Source organism: Anabas testudineus, chromosome 18 (genome assembly GCF_900324465.2).
Source record: "Anabas testudineus chromosome 18, fAnaTes1.2, whole genome shotgun sequence".
Lineage (NCBI taxonomy): Eukaryota > Metazoa > Chordata > Actinopteri > Anabantiformes > Anabantidae > Anabas > Anabas testudineus.
Window position 1 is genome coordinate 27,499,683 of NC_046627.1, and position 21,046 is coordinate 27,520,728.

General features: G+C 42.8%; 1 protein-coding gene across 2 annotated transcripts in view; it reads left to right on the forward strand.

The window, feature by feature from the left end:
• Positions 1-13,055, forward strand: part of LOC113157156 (RAS guanyl-releasing protein 2) — a 31,504-nt gene extending 18,449 nt beyond the window's left edge. The window contains exons 10-17 of one of the 2 annotated variants that reach the window (XM_026352462.1): positions 1,311-1,385; positions 1,687-1,809; positions 2,331-2,446; positions 2,551-2,692; positions 6,981-7,017; positions 9,803-9,961; positions 10,771-10,833; positions 11,566-13,055. In XM_026352462.1, the coding sequence (XP_026208247.1) occupies positions 1,311-1,385; positions 1,687-1,809; positions 2,331-2,446; positions 2,551-2,692; positions 6,981-7,017; positions 9,803-9,961; positions 10,771-10,829 (711 nt within the window). In that variant the 3' untranslated portion in view covers positions 10,830-10,833; positions 11,566-13,055. Of the gene's footprint in view, positions 1-1,310; positions 1,386-1,686; positions 1,810-2,330; positions 2,447-2,550; positions 2,693-6,980; positions 7,018-9,802; positions 9,962-10,770; positions 10,834-11,533 lie in introns of both variants that reach the window. The other variant, XM_026352461.1, reaches the window with a different exon arrangement.
• Positions 13,056-21,046: the final 7,991 nt, after the last annotated feature.

Here is a 21,046-nt window from a genome sequence, read left to right on the forward strand (position 1 = left end):
CTGGGTTTTTCTTGTTAAAATGAAAGCAGCATCAGAGACATTTGCTGGACAGAGTCAATACCCAATTAGCTTATGCCAGTAAATTTAGTGTGAGTGTTGCTTGGCTCACAGCGAGGAGAAGGAAGGAAAGTCAATAAATCCTTCAAAATAATAAAAAAAAAAAGGCGAATGCATGCCTGTGTAGATAAATAAGCAAACCACACATGGGTTTCACATTCGATTTTCTTTCTGTTTCCTCCAGTCTCGGTCATCAGCCTTTCAGATGAAGGAGATTCTATTATGTTGCCACGAATGTGGTGAACAAATTACAGTTAACCTTTGCTCTGAAATACTGTAAATCAGAAACGAGAAAAAAGGCTTTTTTTCCTTCTGCACTTTCCACTTCAACTCAATACAACCCAGGAAATGCAGGAGAAGAGCTCTGTGTGGAATCGTTGGAGACCAACAATGGATGCAGTGGCTCATTACGTGTGGCGCTCGTCTACCTCGCTAACCCTTGCGACGTGTTTACTGGAGCAAAAAATAGATGCTGCTCTCTCACCTGTTGCCATAGCGGCCGTGCAAAAGCGGTATCTGCTTACCAACTCCTGTAATTAACAGGGCCGTGTGTAAACAGGCTTTTTTGTAGAATACCTGGTGAGGTGTTGGATCTGACAGACTCATTAAGTGCACCTGCACATTTAGTATAATATAGTAGCGTGTAGCCATGAAGATAGTTTTGTTTGTATTTCACCTGCAAACATCTGTTTTCACAAATCAAATCTGTGGTCACTTAGGTCACATAACAGCCTCATTTGGTCTATTAACCTTTACAGTTTACTTACTCCATGGGTGCTACAGCCATGGAGCTGTGCAGGAATGTATTTATTTTGTGGTAAAGATAAATTCAGGGAATTAAGGAAGTGGTGCAAATCTCATCTAAGCTTTCCAGAGTCCTACATTTCTAGATATTGTACTGTATTGAAGTATTTAAGTATGCATATTTAATTTTGACCTGCATGTGCTTGTTCGAGTGTCATCGTGTGTCAATTAAGTGATGACAGAAAGACAGTGTCAGTTCAAGGATGCAGTGTTAGTATAGTACACTAACCTAATTACTACTGGAAGCACAATTTCTGCACCAGAATAAAGTAACTGCTTCCTCTAAATGTTTTAAAATGTTGAGGTGAGTTGAATGAAGACAGACTTATATCTAATCTGATGTGTCAGTCACTGGAGTTTCTAATTTAACTCAATCAAACAGTTTTATCTTAAAACAGTCCACAGATGCTTACATGTTAATTAATTAATCACAAGCTATATGGTTGCAGGTGTCTCTGGATCAGTACCACACAGAGGAGGAGATCTACCAGATGTCTCTGCAGAGAGAGCCGCGAAAGCCAGTGGTGAGCTGCTCGCACAACTAATAATCTGAGTCTGGCCTTGTTTTAAAACATCCTGTGTCCCACTGTTTGGATTTTAAAGCACTAAATTGTGTGAGAATGTGCATGTACAGTATGTTCTGTGTACAAAGTGGTATAAAAAAGTCTCATATGCATATTGGAAATCTTTATTTTCATTCTCTCGTGACATTTTTCTCCACCGCAGTAACCGTGCAGTCTGCACTTCCGGATCTTTGTAAGAAGACAGATTCTTCCTCCCTGTGTTAATATTGATCGTATGGTCTTTGGTGTCTTGGTTCTGCAGCAGAACTCCAGCCCTGCTCCCGCGCCTGACCCCAAGCCCCCTATGATTGATGAGTGGGCTGTGTCTGTGAAGCCCAACGCCGACCCGACGATCATCAAGAAGCACATAGAGAAGATGGTGGAAGTGAGTTCCTCAGCACCCTCACACACTCCTCTCAGGGCTCCAGCGTAACAGTAACATGTGGTCTCCAGTGTGATGGCACAGGAAAACCAAGACTGAATTTTTTGCTTAGTAGTATTTTCACTTTTTCAATTAAGTTGCAAAAGTTTGTTCATCTACAGAAGTAGTGGGGTTTCTACAGGTGATACTAGAGGGAGGCTGTATGTGGTTTCATTATTCCAGTGACACAATAGTCCCAACTGACTCGTCATCAACCCAGTGAACTTTGCAGAGGCTGAAATGAAGTAAAAACTGTAAAAGAAATGTGTAAAAAATATTGACTTGATTCACTTTAATGTGCCACTTGAATTAATCAGTTTTTTAAGAATGATATGCTTTAGGTTGTATCGACACCAATGCACCGTTAGACTGTGTTTGCCATTTTTGCTTCTAGTGTTTTAGTGCTGCTCTAAGGTTAGGTAAAGTCAAGGGGAAGTGAAACTGTTAGTACTCATTAGTACTTGCACTTTTTTTCACGCCCACAGTCAGTCTTCAAGAACTTTGACACTGATGGCGACGGCCACATCTCCAGGGATGAGTTCGAGGCGATCAGGAACAACTTCCCTTACCTCAGCAAGTTTGGAGAGCTGGACAAGAACCAGTGAGCGTGTGCAGATCATCCAGTCATTTTACAAACTGACTCACCCGGTGTGTCGTGCAGTCCAGCGGACATCCCTCACTGCTGTCTTTTGCTTCCTCTCACAGAGACGGGAAGATCAGCAGAGAAGAGATGGTAGACTACTTCATGAAAGCCAGCTCTCTGCTTAATTGCAAGATGGGCTTCATCCACACTTTCACTGAAACCACCTACGTCAAGCCCACATTTTGTGAACACTGCGCCGGCTTTGTGAGTAAACACATAAACCCTCACGTGAACATGAATCATATTTTTTTCTTGCATGTGCAACAATTAATAAAGTAAAATAAAATAAGGTAAATACAGAATCGGGTGTTTGATGATAAGGCAACAAAGGAATATAGATTTTTCAGTTTGCATGGTTTTCTTTTTTTCCTTTATGGTTTTCTCTAATTCATTGACTAAATCAATGGCAACAAGTGTCGTAGTTTCTGCAGAAAGGTCTAAGGTCAGCTGTGCTCACCCTTCCCTTTCACTGCATGTATGTGCGCTTCATTATTTGTCATGGCAGACGCAGCGGCAGTGTATGATAGCCCCATCTCTCAGAGGTTGCTCCTGTCAGGTCAGGGCAGTGCCAATTACTTTGAGCTACAGCCACATGCTGCTGAAGTTGCATTCTGGGAAATATGGGAGGAAGAAAATTGGATGAGATGATAACCTTCCCCTCTTGCAAAGTTACATCTTTATATATGTGTGTGTGTGTGTGTGTGTGTGTGTGTGTGTGTGTATCCTCTTGCCCTTAACATTCCCCCGAAGTCCCCCCAAGGAGCTCTGTGTTATTTAGACATAGACAGTGAGTCAGCGCTCAGCTGTAATGAGAACGGGGATAGGGTCCTCGTATTGAACTGCAGATCCTGAGGTGACATCCTATTTGTTTCTCTAGTCTTCATATAAGCCAGGGAAAGACAATAATGCTCAGAGGAGCAGTGTGTCTTTTGTTAACGCTCAGAGAAGCACACATCGAGACACACATACACAGACACACACACACACACACACACACACATGCTCACAAACACTTTCTCCAGGGGAAGCTTGAGCACTTTTCACCCATCATGAAGGGAAACTCAGAATAGAGGGCAGGGGGAGATAAGGACTCTGCCAGTGTGCTTCTTCCTTTCAACATATCTGTGTGTATGGCAGAGGTAGATACAGCAGCCACTTCCTCATCTGTCTGCTTCGCTCTTTCCTGTTGGCTCTTTTTGCAAAAACAATATTTCTCCGCTGTCCATTTTTCAGCACTTGCCCTCAGACGCTCTGGGCCTCCCGTAAACACAGCGGGAGGTCCAACACCCTGGGTTCACTCACCCCCAGTGCCTCACATGGATCTTCATAATATCGCGCTGCTGTGCCTGCAGCCACCTTTGGCCTAACAGCCTAATTAATGGCACACAGATGAGTGTTACAAAATGCACAAAGCGGGGAGACACCGAACAGAGTGTGTGTGTTTTTGCATCTCAGGAGGATACAGCAGGTGTTTAGCTAGAAGCTCAGAGCACTTCCATATGAGAGATTGCAGTGTGTGCTGCACAGCTCCCTGTGGGCTTTTGACAGTTTAGCTTCATAGAGTCAGAATAAGATGAGCGAGAATCAGCTGCTACAACTCCTGCATTTTGTGCCTCGCTGCTGGAGTGTTTATACAGTGTGACAAACAGTCAATTAGAGTATTTGAAAATGTTCTCGCTGGGAAAAAATGTCTTATTACAGTCACCGACTGCTTCCAGGATGCATGTCTTTGCAATCTGTCATATACTAAAAGAACAGCATCGGGCACAATGGTTGGTGGCGATCAACACCAGCACCAGCCAGTTGGTCTCCTAGCTCCACTCCACTTCTTTTGTGTATTTGGTGCATTTAGGTTGTCGCTGCAGACCAGCTCGTGTCAATAAACCTCTCACTGCCATGTTCGGGTGACTTGCCAGGTTGTACATGTAGGTTTTGGCAGCGGTGTGTTGTCCTCTCACACAAATCTGTTTCCCCTCCCTGTAACTTCAGATCAACACGACATGTATTCTCTGTGCAGCAATTTTCCCTCCAACTCTCACACTGGTGAGTTCATCAGTCTCAACAGTTATAAAATCAGCGGTTTACATGCAATTTGATAGCATGAATTCCCAAATGGTAAGGGGTCACACCTAATGCCATCCACTCAAATAGAAAGCATGGGATGTATGTTTTCATTAATTTTATACCTAGGCATATTTGAATTACGTTTATTAAAACAATTAAATAAACAAGTAAAAAGCTTGAGAAGATCCCTCTTTGAGTGCGAGTACGAAGAAAACATGCTGTGACCTGAAGTCAGAGCCTGGATCTCTCCGAACAGGCTGTGATATCAGACAGCTCAGGAAAGCAGGAAGAGAACGAGAGGATTGTTGTCACACTTTATGTCTGGTACGAAACAATATTCAGATTACAAAACACCTTTTGCAGCTACAACCACCCTTGAGTGTTTTCTTTAAGAATTTAATAACTGAATCTCAGCAAATGGTTTTCTTCATTTGAGTTTCCATGTCAGGGTAAGGCGACCTGCAAAAATGCACGATTGGATTCATTTGAACTGAATCAACATCGAACTTGTCGGCTCAGGTTTCATGCTCAGTCATGCACAGCATGCTGATTCACAAGCTAGTAAGCATCCGACATGATATCAGTAATGGATTCCAAGAAACATAAACATACGTGTCTGGCCGGGTGATATGTGAAACGTGTAGCTGCTGGTGGAAGTAGCAGATCTCTACAAAGCGTACTGTAAACCGACAAAGGAAAGTAACAAGTCGGTGTGGTTTCAGCTCTTGTTTGTAGTAAATGGTGTTTTACAGTCTACGAAGGCACTAAAGGTCAGTCAGTGTAGGCAGGAGCTGTGATGATAGTTGTGTTTAGATGTTCTGCCCAAACTGACTTCTCTTTGTTGTAGAGCCTCTGACTGTGCTCGCAGTTTCCAATTGTGTGTATGTGTGCGTCTTCTGGTGTATGTGTGTGTTTGCATGCATGCATGTAGGTTTGTGTGTGTGTGTGTGTGTGAAGAGGTCAGGATATTTTGTGCCTCCTCAGATGTGCCAGTGCAGTGTGTGATCTCCAGCTCGCCTCTTTCATGTCATTGTTCCCCCACTGTCTGTGTGCTCCCCGCGTTCTGCTTGATCTTGGTCCCCCTACGCCCCCCCCCCCCCCCCCCCCCCCCCCGTCCCGCCAACCTCCCCTCTCTTCCCCTTGCTCTATTTCTCCTTGCCTTTCCCCCCCGTCACTCTGCTCCTCTCGTCATTAGCTTGTTTCCAGCCTTCCTTGACATCATTGAGGGATATGAAAATATGAAATATGGGCGTTTTAACAGGTTTTAGCCCATTAACTGCTAATTATGTGTATTTTCTCTTTACTGCCAACCATTTCCCAAAGCAATTGGTTGTAGATTAATTTCCTGCCGTTACTGTATAGGCAGTTGTTGGTTTGCATTCATTTCAGTTCACACTTCATTACAACTCAGAAAGCCTTAAACCTGACTTGGACAGGTAATACATTACATAGTTTTACAAGTGCTGCGGTGAAAGAGGTAATTTTGAAGGTTCTCCGTGATACTGAGCTAAGAAAATCAATCACAGATAACATAACAATGAGCAAGTATGAACAATGTCAGAAAATGAGGCAATACATGAATCTTGCATTTTATGGTAGTCTTAATAGCTGGTAGGGATGTGACACTTGCTAAGTCACCACATTCGTTGAAGGTGAATAGTGCACCCAGACCCGACTGTGAAGGCTGTGTTGTATACACGTATTTGTTTAATCTTGTTTGTCTACAAAGAATGTAATTAACTCAAGCACTGCAACCTCGTCCCCTAGAAAAACATGCTCTTATGCAACTGAACTACAAATGCAAAAATTGTTCTTGTGGTGAATGTCATAACTGGATGGATTATGTTCCTATACAGCATTAGAGCATGTGGTTGACAGGAATGAATGAAGCGTTACATTTATTATCGGAAAGAGCGGGCGGACACGTAAACAACTGTCACCCTAGAGACTGAGCAGTGGTGTGGTTAAGTTTAGGAAATAAAAGTCATTTGGTTAAGGTTAGAGAGAGATTGTGGTTCTATTTAATAAACCCACTCTGTTTGAAGTAAATCTTGCTCTTACAAAGTGCTGTGCAACAAAACAATCATAAGAAGTTTAATAACACTCATGTTTGTCAGTCAGTCACTGTGAAAACACCTTGTCAATAACTAATTATACAGTAGCACTGCTTGTGCCTCTCATGTTTTACATACATACAGTACAAGTCACACTCTGTCACCATCTTCGTGTCGTCCTTTTAACCCCAGATGAAAATATACTTTCCCAGGATTACAGATTGATGAAACACCATCAGAATGTGTCAGTGTGTATGGATGGAAACTATCACCGCTATTATTTCCACATCCCTCTGGATGGAAACAAAAACTCCTCTTTCTAATTAAGACCAAACCTCCTCACTGCCATTCTCTTTCTCTCTTTGCTTTTGTAGATATGGGGCTTCTACAAGCAAGGCTACAAGTGTAAAGGTAAGAGAGCAGTGCTGTCCATGCACACTTGTGCGCAGTCCACATGAAAAGAGCACAGCCTTCAAAGAATTAGCGATTCTTTTTGACATAATCGATTTGCAGCCATCTCTCTCTCTCTCTCTCTCTCTCTCACACACACACCTTCTGTAGATAAATCCATGAGTGCTGAGTAAATGTCATCAACACAGAAACCATGGCAAATAAATCACACTTATACTGTGTGATCGCACAGAAAGCTCTGTTCACTAACAGCCAGATAAGCTCCATCAGCTGCACACACACACACACACACACACACACACACACACACACACACACACACACACACACACACACACACACACACACACACACACACACACACACACACACACACACTCTTGTTTGTCATTTCAGTGCTCCCAATAGACTTGTATTTGAGCAAGCTGATTCATTTCACAATGAACACACACACACACACACACACACACACTTCACAGTCAAGAAACCTCTCAACCTGCTCTCACCCTCATGGTCATTGGCTCCAAACACACACACACACACACACACACACACAGTCTGCTTCTTCTCTCTCCTCGGATGTGCCGCTGGCAGATCTGTGCTGATGCTAGAAATTAAGCAGTGATAATCTGTGGACGTTTAGCAGCCTAAATAACTTATACTACATATGTTTCCATCCAGATGTCAAGCAACAACTTAGCATATGATATCAAAAATCTAAAATGCAAATCATGAGTTTCCATCTGCTGGAGTGTAATAACAGCTCAGCCCCATGAATGGGAGAGGCTGGAGAGTGGGAAGATATTTTACTGACAGCATTTCGTTGCCTTGTCAGTTGTTCCAAATTGGTTTCCATTGGTTCTACAGCACAGGACAGAGCGAATGCCCCTGAACCAGTCATTTTGGTTTCTCCTTGTATGCAACAAGTATCAGTTGTTCCAGTGGTCGCACATGTCAGTTTAATCATGAGCCTGAGAACTAGGACCTCCATGTGTGTACGCAGAGTCTGTGTGTGTTCAAGGATGTAACGCGCTCATGTTCTCCTCACTCTCGTGTCGAAAAACAATCATGTTGATTACTAACTCTCTCTTAACTGCTCATTCATTCGCTGAGATCACTTACTCAATCTCAGGATGGCTAACTAACGCCTATTAAACAGCTTGCAAGTTATCATCAAACATTCAAATTGCTTAGCAACTAGAGTAATTAATGCTCTCTGGGGCCTTTGAGGTCCCGAGGTCTGTTATTGGCAACATTCACAGCATCCTGCGTCTTGTGTTTAATAGAAGAGAAAAGACGCCTGGGTTATCACGGCCTAATTTCCTAATTAGCAAGGCCTGTTCTATTTTAAGCAAGTGTATGTTTTGTTTTTTTAAATTAAAATAGTAAAGAATTTGAGTTTTCCTATATAATACTCACACGGTGGCTCAATTAGTAAAAGATGCAAATGGCAAAAACGATTGCCCCCTGAAAAGAGGAGGGAAAAATGGCAGGGAGGTGATAAATAAAAGCAAGCATGCAAATAGATTCACACACGCAAACAGCACACTCACACCCTCGAGCCCTACTATCTCCCATCTCCACTCCGGAGGAGTGTACGTCTGCTTGTCGGACTGGAAGTGTGTGAGTGTTCTGGCTTGTTCCAGTGCATTAATGAGTCCAGAGGAAGTCAGTGAGAGAGCCCCACAGCTATTCATTCCCTTTACCATTGTTAGACCGTACTCAGGGAGGTAGCGAGAGTGGCAGGGACATAATTGAAATGAATCACCTACCGCAGTGCAGGAGCAGGGTGTGTTGAGAGCTCTGCATGTGTGTAGTTGGATGTGTGTTTTGGGGTAAGTAGACTTCAGACACTCAGATATGAGAGGCACCTCAGTGTCTTGTAATGCTGCTATGATATTGCAGCAACAGGTTTTGACAGGCTGCTGACTCAGCTGTAGCTTTATATTTAATGGACAGATATGAGAGTGGTAAAAGTCCAACTATTCCTTCAGGTCTCTACTTGTCAGCCAGTGTTGTGGACATTTCATGGCTGTCGTGGGCGTGCTACACGGCCTGTGAGTAGGTGGCTGCCTGCTCATAATCATGATGAAATTAATCATAAAACAGCCAGAAAAAAGTGCAGCGAAACAAAGAAAGGCTCTTAAGTGGCTCTAACACCGCATTTTAAGGTAAATAGTTTATCATGAATGGTTTGGGTTGAGTACTTGACCTCTAACAGATGAAGAGGATGAGACACATAATGAATGAAGGGCAAATCGCCTCTTATACCGTCAGGAAGTGGTAATGACATTGAATTTTAATTTGCAACATCTCCGCTAAAGTGTCAGTATTTTCTAAAATGGCAAACCTTCTGTGTGCTGAGGAGGAATCTGTTAGCACTTGTAACGTGTTGACGTTGCTTGACTCTCACGGTGACCCTCCTCTCCTCTCCTCTTAGACCCCCCCCGGTTGACAGAGTTGTTGTCAGGCACACTTGGTCTCACTGTATGTATGTGCCAGTGTTCATGTATCTGCACAGAGCGTAGAAGCAGTAGCCCGTCATCACTAGCGCTCCCGTTCGCCCCGATGTTTCTGTTTGCACCCGTCCCCTTGTCTGATCCTCTACCTTTCTCACCACCCCACTCCCTGTCTTCCCCCCGCTCCCTTTTCTTCTCCTTCCCCTCTCGCCCCATCTTTCGACGGCGCTCCCTACCTCTTCCCCGAACTCCCTGTCCTCTCCCCCTGTCTCGCAACCTGTCCCTGCCGTCGTCCTTCCCAACCCGCATGAACACTCCGGCTGCAGCCTGTGGGGTGAACTGCCACAAGGCCTGCAGAAGCCGCCTCGCTGTAGAGTGCAGGAAGAGGACCAAGAGCATCAGCCACGAGGCGCCGCCGGCTCTCCAGGCCAGATCCTACAGCTTCCCTCCACCTGCCAACACGCCGCCCAGCCTGCAGAACACAGGTGAGAGGTGGTTTAGCCTGATGGTTCACTTGACCAAAACAGAAACCAGTATTTTCATCATAAAAACTGTTACTGCCAGCTTCTGTTACCATTTTGTGGTCTTTTTTGTTTTTTTTTTACTTTGTTGCAGGGGTGTAACAGTTTAGAAACTGAGACTGAAACTGCCACACAACCTCCCAACCCGCTGCCACCCTGTTGCAGATATCCCACTTGTGGATTCTCCACCACACCCACAGATCCCGGAACTCTGATATTGTTTTTAGCATTTTTGATTTTAGGAACAAAAGATATAATTTAGCACAACAAACTGTTCACAAACAATATGCTCCTAATCTTAAAATAGACAAAAACAACAGCAGTAAAATTCAAATGGTTTTTTTTTTTTACCTTATAATTGTCCTCTTCTCAGAAAGTATAGCTTAGCTTTCAGCACTTTGTGTCACCACTGCAACACCTCCACTTTTTGAAGGGTGCTTTTGTCTTCCTCCAAGCATATGGTGCACTGACATTTGGAAGATATTCTCAAATAATAGAGTGTAATTTGCATTGGAAATGTGATTGGCCCACCACAGTGAGGCCAGTGACTCATATGCAGTGTTTTCATCAAGCATTAGCAAAAGTGGTGCCCTGCCTGGCTCTGTTTTCTACCAGTGTGATCAATGGACTAGACAATGCTGCAAGATAAATTAACTGACATGGTAAACAGACAGAGGCCACACATCTCATTAGCTTTAGGTTGTGTTTTTGCATTTGTTTAACCAACCTATTTCTCATTTCTTTACCCTGGCCTTTTTTTTGTTCTCCACCAGTAATTGCTGAAGAGGATTTAGAGACAGTGGAGGAAGGAGTGTTTGATGTTCACCTATAACCAGGTGAGAGTGATGTTCTTCTTTAGCCGAAGAAGAAAACTTCTCCTGTCACTTGTTCTCACACTATTCTCTGCATTCGAGCTAGGATTGGTATTGGCATTTGTGCTTGGTCCAAACTAAGTGATTCTAGTTAACTTTATTAGCATTAATTCCAATGTTTTATTTTTCTATCCCTCTATCCCTGAGGAAACAAACATAACCCGACCAATTACTGAACATGAAATCAGAACATGGACAGTGTAGCCGGGGGCAAAAAAAATGAGGGATTGAAAATTGATGGATGGGAGATGTTTTGACGAAAAACCACTATGCATGGACAACATTAATATAAAGAATACAGGTCTAAAAACTACCCCCGATGTGATCCCTCGATGTGAGCTGATAGTTGGTAGCTTGGGGCCCATTATCATTTTAATTGATACTAATATTTGTTCCAGATTACTTCAGTCCAACTAGGACAGTGGGTGTGGCCATTTTCAGGACTGCTAAAAGTGACCAAAAGGGCAGCACGATCCTCACCGAGTGCCGATACTGCACTATATTCTCTATAGAATTATTTACTCCCTAACTAAAGAGCACACGTTGAAAAGAATAACAGTTCAATTTTCCATGAGCATTTCTAACATGCACCACTGGAAGTATGAGTCATTGGATCAGTATCCTTGCAGAAACATTGAACTGAAGTGTTGTTTTTGATGAACAGGGCCAGTGACAGTCTCCAGCTCTCAATTTTAGAAACCCTCCTACGGTTGGTGCGCAAGAAGCCAAATCAGTGACTGTTGGGAGCCAGACACCGAATGTGCTACAGTATGCCAGTTTTACAGCCCTCCACACTGAGGAGAGATTGCACTGAACACAAGCCAGGATACCTACATGCTGCCACACAGTGGACACATACTGCAACAGCAACTCTGCTCCACCTAACTCATATGAATGTGACAACCAATGTGAATGGCATGTCTCTGTACGACTTCTATGGAAAATCTCCGCATTTTGATCTTGTGTCGGCCCCGAGTGTTCCTGTACAATATACTGTATGTTTAAAAAAGAAAATCCACAAAATTGTATTCTCTTGGTGGAATGTTAAAGTCAGTGGAGTTAATCATGTGAGCGCACGTTGCTGCAGATCAGAATGGCTGTCGACTTTTTCTCTTAAACATAATATAGGTGCTGTAATTGCCAAGAATGTAAACCTGCCACCCAGACTAAGCTACTGTTTTCTTTATTTCAGTGGACCAACAATTGGACATTTTTTGGTGTCAGATAACATATTGTTGATGGTGTGGTAGTGTGACGTCCAAAGCAACCATTTTGCCAACAACTGAAACAGCTGAAACGGCTGTGTGGACATTTATAACCATTATGGACGTTGATAAATGCTATTTTTCTGTCATGTTTTCTTCAATATCAGTAACCGACCTGTAGTTATTGCTGTGCTGTTGTTTTCCGTATACTATACTGTCTTGTACCAGTGCACTGATAGATGATCTATCCTCCTGTGAATGTAGCAGAAAGTGAAACGCTGCTATCAGATGAAGAACTCATCTTTTTTTCCAATAAATATATTGACAGCAGAGAGCAGGAAACTGGCTAACATCCCACTGATTCCTCCATTAGTTTTATGAATGAGCTCACGAGTTCTCGTACTGCCAGTTAAAACAAAATCATGGAACTGGAGCAATGAGGCTTTTCATTTGACAGCAGCTTATGAAAACATCTTCCTGAGAATCCGTTTAGATGCAAGTTGTGTTTTGCTGCTTTTATATCCTGCATGCTTCTCCCTGCACAGCTCTATTCTGTGGCCAGGCGTCTCAGTTGCTGAAGTTTTTTAATGTAGCACGCCAAGTTATCATTTATTTAGGAAACACAAAGTCTTGAAATTCCAGGCTGAGGAAATGTTTCTGTTGCTTTGTGCCTGTGGAGAGATGAATTCAGACTTTGAGTGCCATATTGTAAACTGCTGTTTTGTTATTGAACGAGGCTTCTCACTTTGCTGGTATTTATTTTCCTGTATAAATTGCTTAATAGCTGCCGGTCTTTCTGTGTCACTCCCTGCCTGACGAAGGATGTTTGTTGTTATTCTGTGAATGAATCTTTCAGACTGATGTCATGTTACTCCAGATGATTTCCCAGTATTAAATGCAGCGAGCATCTTTCTAATATTTGTTCTGGTTAAGAATTTCTGTGACTAATAAGAGTGATGCTGAAAAACACAAACAAGGCTTTGTCTTGTCTTTTTCAAATGTTTTCATGAATCAAAGGTGTTTCAGCTGCTTTAATCTAAAGTACAGTCTAGTCATCCCTAGACTAGACTTTTCCCTATTATATCCATTACCCTAAATACCAGCAATCCAAGGTGAAAGCTGCTAATTTTGGTCATTTTCATGTTTAACTTGAAGAATTAACATGTAAGAAAAACTCTCTCTCAGTTGGTAAAACTCTGCAAAGTGCAGCTGTCAAAATGAAAGCTAATTTTTCTCAGTTCCACAGGTGACATTTTGCAGATAATAGCAATAAGGCAATTGTTGTACAGCTTAAATCTGTCGCTGGTTTGAAAGTAAAAGAGGAAACGGTTGAACTGAATGTAACATTAGACCTAATATGCCAACCCTAAGGTAAAGCTTTTGACTGTTTCATATACAATAGTCCAGCAGAATGCTGGAATAGCCCATTGCACAATGTAGCTCACTGACACAACTACTTTTTCATAACGTCTCAGCTCCACCCTTTCCAACAGAACACAGTTTCACAGCAGTTGCAACACACAGCTCAAAAAATGTAAAACATTTCAACCACATCCACTCCCCAAAACAAGCCGATTTAGAAATCCCTTCTTCAGCGGCCACAGTGCACCCGGGTTATCCTTCATGTGACCGTGATCCAGTGTGTTCTGAGTGTCTATTATAGATATTAATAACCAGCCTCGAATGAGCCTCGGAGTCAATGCCACCTCTAATTATTCTCAGAGATGAAGTCAGTCTGGGCTCATGTTTGCCCGGCTCTCAGTCTATATGTTCTGTTCAGTGGGAGGACATTGATCCAGCTCTATCCAGCCTTTGACTTGACTCATATCTCTTCCTGTGCTATGATACTGCTAAATGATCTCATGTGGGCCTGTGTTGGCTCACAATGAGCTTCATGAACTGCAGAGGTGATGTGTTCGTAACTTAGCCTATCGACCTCGGTCACGCACGTAGATGCAGCATTAACCACATGATTATGCAACTGTGATGCATTCACACACATTTTTGGTGTCTTCAGTTGAGCTGGTGCATCAAAACAAATACTCAGAGGGGAATGAAAGGCAAAGGAAGAGCCCACACAGGAAGGGTCGGTGCCTGGAAAACAACAAACAACGTTCTTTTGTGACATGTTTGGTGCTGTCCCTGCAAGCAGGGACATTTACAATGTCCACATTTGTCTTTACTTTCATAGTGGTCGATACAATGCAGGCGAAAAGAAGCAGGAGCTATGTTATAAACCTGACACTCTAATGTGAAATATCACACACTCTCCACATCTCTCCACCGCCACTGTTCCCCTGTACAATCGCGCCTTAAACTGTGGGAGGTCATTGCCTACAACAGCACTGAACGTCTCTTTTTAGTCCAGTGATTGATACCTTCTATTCAGCTATAGAAAATCCCTCCTAGTAGCACAGCCATTTAGCCAGCAGCCTGAGTGATATTGATCTGGAAAGTCTGAAATGAGGGAAATTGAATAGCACCGCAGCTAATTACATAGTAATGAAGGCAGGAGGGAAATCACCTCATGCATTGTTCGCACTCGAACACTGCGACCTTGATTGCAAGGAAAGGAAAGATTTTAGGCCTGATCGTTGAAACCCATTCTAGATAAGATGTCATATGCCCCTTCAACAGATGGTACAGGGCAATTAGAGGGAGATTGCAATGCACAGCATGCTGATAGAGTGTAGAGGAGGCTATTTGTGCCTGAGATATTGGCAGGTAGGCATTTTAGCAACTATTGATACACATAAAAGGCTATCATTGATGGAGAAAAGGATTTGGCACGATGAATAACCGCAAGCAGCATTGATCTGTTTGAGCAGCAGAGCACTCTTATATTTCCTCTTGTAAGACTAATGAACAGATCATTGATTTGATGTACGCTCATCAAAAACCGGGACCACGGCCAAGCCATGGAATGATTTGATGTCTGGTCATCTCGTTAAACCCGCCATGATGCCTGCATCTGCAGCGCTGTCCCCTTGTGATCCACTGACTGCAAGCATCTGGAGCTGTTAACCTCATGCCAAAGTAAGGTCTTGACAGTTACTTACCACTTGGTGGCAATGTTGAGCTGTCAGATGGAGCGCGCCGCGTGACTGAGAAGGACTTCTACCAGGAAGGTGGGAACAGTGCCAGAGATGTGGCAACAAACAGAGCCACTGTCAGGGTTTATGGTGAATCACAATGCAGCATCACAATGCAGATAACGCCGCTACATTTCTCTGTCGCATATATGTTACTTCCCATAAAATCAAGCCTATGCATATGCACACGCAGACACACATTGTAAATCAAATGAAATATTGCATCACGCTTGTTTTTCTTGAGCTGACAGTTCTCTCCGAGTGTCTCTTTCGCCCACACACACACACAAACAAGCCGAGAACACTCTCCAACATCACTGCAGCTACATGCAACACTTTGCCTCCAAAATCTCAGCGGTGTTGCGATTGTTTCATTGTTTTTCTGTCTTGACTTTGCAAAAAAAAAAAAAATAAAGCAAGAAAACAAATACATTTGTCTTTATTTAAGGGGATAACAGTGCACACCTCTGATTTAAAGAAATCCTGAAAGTCAGCCACATAAACAAAGTTGATGGCAAGTTAAACAAGTCAGATAGGCTCAAGTGAAAGTGCCTCCAGCGCTCGATCTCTGCTTATCTGAGTTTGTCCATGTTTAAGAAGCAGCTGGGCAAACAGTCTCCCAAAAAGTCCAAGGAGCTCTATGAGATGGCTGCAGCCTTAATTGCATTAAGCTCATTGCTGACTCTGGTGGAGCACTCAGCACTGCAGGGGGTGGGGGTGGAATCCTCATTAGAGTAGAATCACTTATGATGAATCTTGCTTGAAGAAAATTTAACTCATGCCAAAGAAACCCAGTGGGATGTGGCACGGACCTCTTAATTCTACTGTGTTCAAAAATTAAACAAGCGCTTCTATCATCAGGTTGAATGCTGCGGTCTCAATCCTCTAGAGTGTTTTAATGGCTTCCTGAGTTAAAGCTAACAAGAGACAATAAACGAGGTTGTGTGTTAGACTTTTCTAACTGTCTTGTAAAACTTGTCTTAGCAAGGAGACGACACAAGCAGGGCCACTTTGTGAAGCTCAGGTGAAGACAGCCAGCGTGCCATGATCTCCAGCCCTGCAAGTTATGAAATATTGAGAGTGAGATACCTGCCAGCCTTTCACCTCGTCTTCCATTCTCTCTGCTCCTGCCTGGAGAAGTCTCATTTAGCCATCACTGATACCAAATCAAGTTACTGTGGCCTCAGGGATTGACACAAAATCAATGGCAGCGCATCTGCAGCGTTGAATATTTAATATCCCTGAAGCTGCAGGACTGAGGGTGGAATGTAGGAGGGGGAAAAGGAGGGAGACAAGTACAGCAGCAGGCGAGCGTGTTTTGACTGATGGACCTGTAGATTGTATCAGGTGACACAGCGATAGCAGCACACCTCCGAGTTATCTACATATGTACAGTGTGCACTGTCAGGTCGCCCCTGTTGAAAGTGTTCCCTAAAAACAACAAAGAGACTCATCCCTGTGCATACATTACAGTCCTCTGACTTTCCACTTCTCCTGCTTTTTGTTTTTTTTTTTTTTTAATTAAAGCGTGCATTTACCATTCCAGCTGGTATTCATGAGAGCACAGATATGACAGGATATAAAAGGATGCACGCATAAATGACTGCAATAGAGAGCTATTTCTAAATGCGGGCTATAATCTTCTGAAAATGACAGTTATATTTCATCACTGAATGGATCAAACAGTGCTTTTTATCCTGAACACCTCAATATTCCTGTGACTTTTTTCCTTTTCGCAGCCTCCCCGTCATTCGTCATTCACCCATTCATTCGTTTGATGTGTCTAGTGGAGGTTAGACAGTTTGTTTCTTGTATTTATCATCCTTGGTACCTTTTGAGGTACATGTAATTGTCCTAATTGGGCTTTTTGCACTCAAAACACCAAGAGCAACAACATGAAGATCTGAGAGGACTGCTATTATTTCAATGAAAAACACACAGCAGATACAAAGAGACACTGGAGAGCTCTGTTATCCAAGAGGAACTAAATATGTAAAACCTTAGTTGTGGTGAAATATGAATGGCAAATAAGTTATTCTGCAGAGGCTCTAAACATCGCTTGACCATCCCTTTGGTACTCATTAGGCAACAATGTGGTTGAGGATTATTGGTTTCCAGACGTAAATGATTCATGGTGGGAATTCACTGGTCAAGTCCTAACACATGAAATCCATAAATGTAAATATCCTGGATCAGCTGCTACTACCCTGCCTTCCCTCGCTGTTAGCTCCAAGTTAGTTCATTAAACAAAACCCAGTGGAAACAAAATTGAATCCCGGATTATTAGATGCGAGAATTAGTTTTTAAATGATGCATGGAGTGAATTTACCAGAGGACACTGAACATGCAGTGTAAAATTCAAATACTGCATATTAACATTCAGACATTTAACTAATCTGCAAAAGGAGTTTGAACTCATTCATCAACATTGTGAAACACAACTAACATCCTGACAATGACAAAATTGCTAAATGCTTAATTGAGCAACAGTCTTTATGGATATTTTTCTGTATTTTTTCTTTTTTTTTTTTTGAATTGTCAAAGTTTAACTGCTCAAAATACTTTGTCATGTCTTCATCATGATGGCCATTCTCTCTCTGTGTGTACTGGAAGTTATGAGTCTGCATTTCACATCTTGTTAAAGCTACAGTAGGTAACTTTCTTTGATTAAATAGTTTTTTTTTTTTTCCAGAAGTAAGTTTCACAACTCACCTTGATGTGGAGAGGTGCTATCAAAGCCTCAGAATTGATTATTCACTTCTAAAAGTGATTAACTAGTTGTTAAATTTTAACAATTTCGGTTTGGTAATTAGGAAGTTTTGTAATGACATGGGGCCCTTGAGTAGCTTATGATGATTTAGCGCATTGGTTGCTCACATCATTAGCAATTAACACTACGAATACGTGAGATACACTCAGTCATATATTTAATTAACTCAGGAACAGCTTTGAGTCACAGTGACATTAGTGAACTACTAAAGGGTTGAAAAAAGCCTATTGGGCTTGTCCTTAACTACCCACACCTACCTACACACCTACCTTGGCGCCTTGGCTTCTGTTTCTGTTGTGCAAAGACAGATTCTGTTGTTGGTCAGGGATGATGGGGCCCCAGTCTGCCCCCTTCTGGCTAACCTTTCAAATCCTCCAAACATCTCCAAACTATGCAAGAATGTGTGTGAACAATGACACAGATGGTGCTGCCCTTTTCTATGCCTGCACGTGGGTAAATGGACATCCCTGGCTTAGGTTGCTAACTAGATTGAGCTGCTTATATGTGCATGTCCTCAAGTTTAAACATGAGCTCAGCATAACTTTCCTTGTCAAACTCATGCACATTCATCACTCTGACTTGAAAGAAAAGGACAACAGGAAGTGAAATAAAATATAAAGCAAAATATGACATGTGAGACCTGGACATTGTTGCCTTCAATGCTTTTTCAAGGTTGTGCTTCAGAATGGTGCCATGAGTGACAGAAAGACTGAGACTGTGGAATCAAGAAGTCAATGTGAGCATCCTATGCACGGTGTCTGGGCTCATCCTTAGGGAGACCTGGAAGGGCTTAAAACAGGACAGCTGCCAGTCGAGGTGATTCGGGAAATTCGTTGGCTTTCGCCTCAATGCTTTCCTGTGGAAGCACGGTCAGGCATGTCCAATTGGTAGGATACATGGGGCAGAGCCCAGTGGAGGGATTATGTATCCTGAACGGCTAGGGATCCCCCAGGGACCCCCCAGGAAGAGCTGGAGGACGTGGAGAGGGATTTCTGAGCTACCTTTTTTAGCCTGCTGCCACTTAGAACTGGACCTGAATAAATTGAAAACGTACAGTATGCACGCAATTCCCCCTCCAGTTACTAACTTGTACTGTTAAATAATTGTCTTTGTAATACATCCTATTCAGTGGTGATAGCAGTTTCTGCTTTTTGTGCTTTCTTTTCTCTTTTTGTCCTGCAGGCACGGCATCTCATACTCCGTACCTCAGAGGGAAACACAGCCTCTCTGCCCAAAATAGTTGCTCTGTCTCCTGTTCAGTTGCATAACCCACCTTGACGGTGGGCACAGAATGGCAAAGCAGTGGAACTAATATACGTATCATAATGCCTCAATTTCTGGGAGGGAGCGCTCATGAGTTATTCACAGATCCTCTCTTTCTCCTGTTTTCCCCTCTGATCAGATTAAGCTCAAGACAAATATAATCATAGATGGCGAGTGACAAGGGAGGAACGGAAAGAGAAAGAAAGAAAATGGAGGGGCAGCTGAGGATACTGGGATAGAGCCTTCTGTGTGGGCAAACATGGAAGAGTTATGATGCTCCTGGAGAAACAGAAACCATCTGCTGAAGATGCTCACACTGTTGTAGTGGTCAGAGAAGGATGCTAGGGTTTTACAAGCCCATAAGAGAGAATGACTCGCCAAAACCTTTCAGATTTTTATGAGGAAATGCCTGGGAGGCATGTAAAACCTATCTTTATTAAAGACCACTTAAGCTGCCTTTATGATGCCTAACAGCACTAGCTGATGGATATAGGCATAAACCTGCTTCATGCGGCTTTATGGGGTTTATAGTTTATGGCTAGGATGGCTCTGGATACAATGTGAACAAGCATGTGACTGTACCTGTGCATGTATAAGGTGAGGAAATATGAAGTTCATAGCTATCGGCTGCCTTTGGGCTTATTTTGGTCAACATGTTGAATATGCATCCGTATTTGTTACACCAGTCGCTCATATTTGGATTCTGTTGGAGTGGATCCCAGCATGCAGCAGTGGGCAGATAAACACCCTGTAGGGTTTGCCAGTCTATCACAGGGAAAACATATAGTAGATAATCCTTTAACCTCACATTCACACCTGAGGACAGTTTGGCATCACCCGATTTGAGCATCTATCCAGAGTGTGAAGGCTTTTTGACAGTCGGACCCGATTTTAAAGAAGCCTTCACCTTCCTTTCTCAGGCAGTTCCTGTGCAACTTCTGAACATGACTCAGAGGAACAGACAGGGAAAGGATCACCACATTCACTTATCATGGTTACATAATCCTCCAGAGATGTTTTAGCCTTTCCCCAGGCTCAGTGGGGCTTTAAACCGAGACAAGGGATCCCTGACCTGAGGAAGTGATTCCGCTCGGGGCCCCTGTTCTCCCAGGCATGAAAGCTAAATGTACAGTATGTGACTGTGCGGCCAGCTAAAGTCAATGGCTTTGTGACTGGCCAGACCTCTCTCCTTCCATTTCTCCGGCTCTATCCATTTTTTGCTCTCTTCCCACTCTTATAGCCTTGGTTTTAATTGCTTTGAAGCTGAGCGCTCACCTCAGGGAGCTCAACAGGATGTTTTACAGAGCTTTTGGGAGACTGACTATTAATAAATAATACAGCCCTTGTCCTCTTTCTTCACCTCCCTCTCTACAATACACTGGGATGAAGAGGAGCATGGCAGAGGAGGTTAGGAGGCAGAGCAGCACAGGTTAATCCAACAAAGAAGTGTAATATAAAATAAATAAAAAGACAAAAAAAACATCATTAGCTGTTCACCAGCTGCCACCTTTGTAGTCAAGCCATGAAATACACACAAAAATTAAATCCTGTAGCTGTTTTTTAAGCACTGTGCTCTGCTTTTTATATTTTTTTAACCTTGTTCTGCCAGTTCACAAACTGTGAGTGTGCAAGTTACACCTTGATTAAACTGTCATGAAAACAATGTCTAATTTGAATCTGGAATCACCTAAAAAAAATAAAAAGTCAATACACATCGTAATTGTTGCTCAGTTGAGTTTTTGATTTCTTGTTGCACTGGAAAACAAAACTTTACACTCATGTTCTTTTTTTTTTATGTGTCTTTAAAGCTATCATAGCTGCGTTGACCCTGTAACAGCTTATAACAC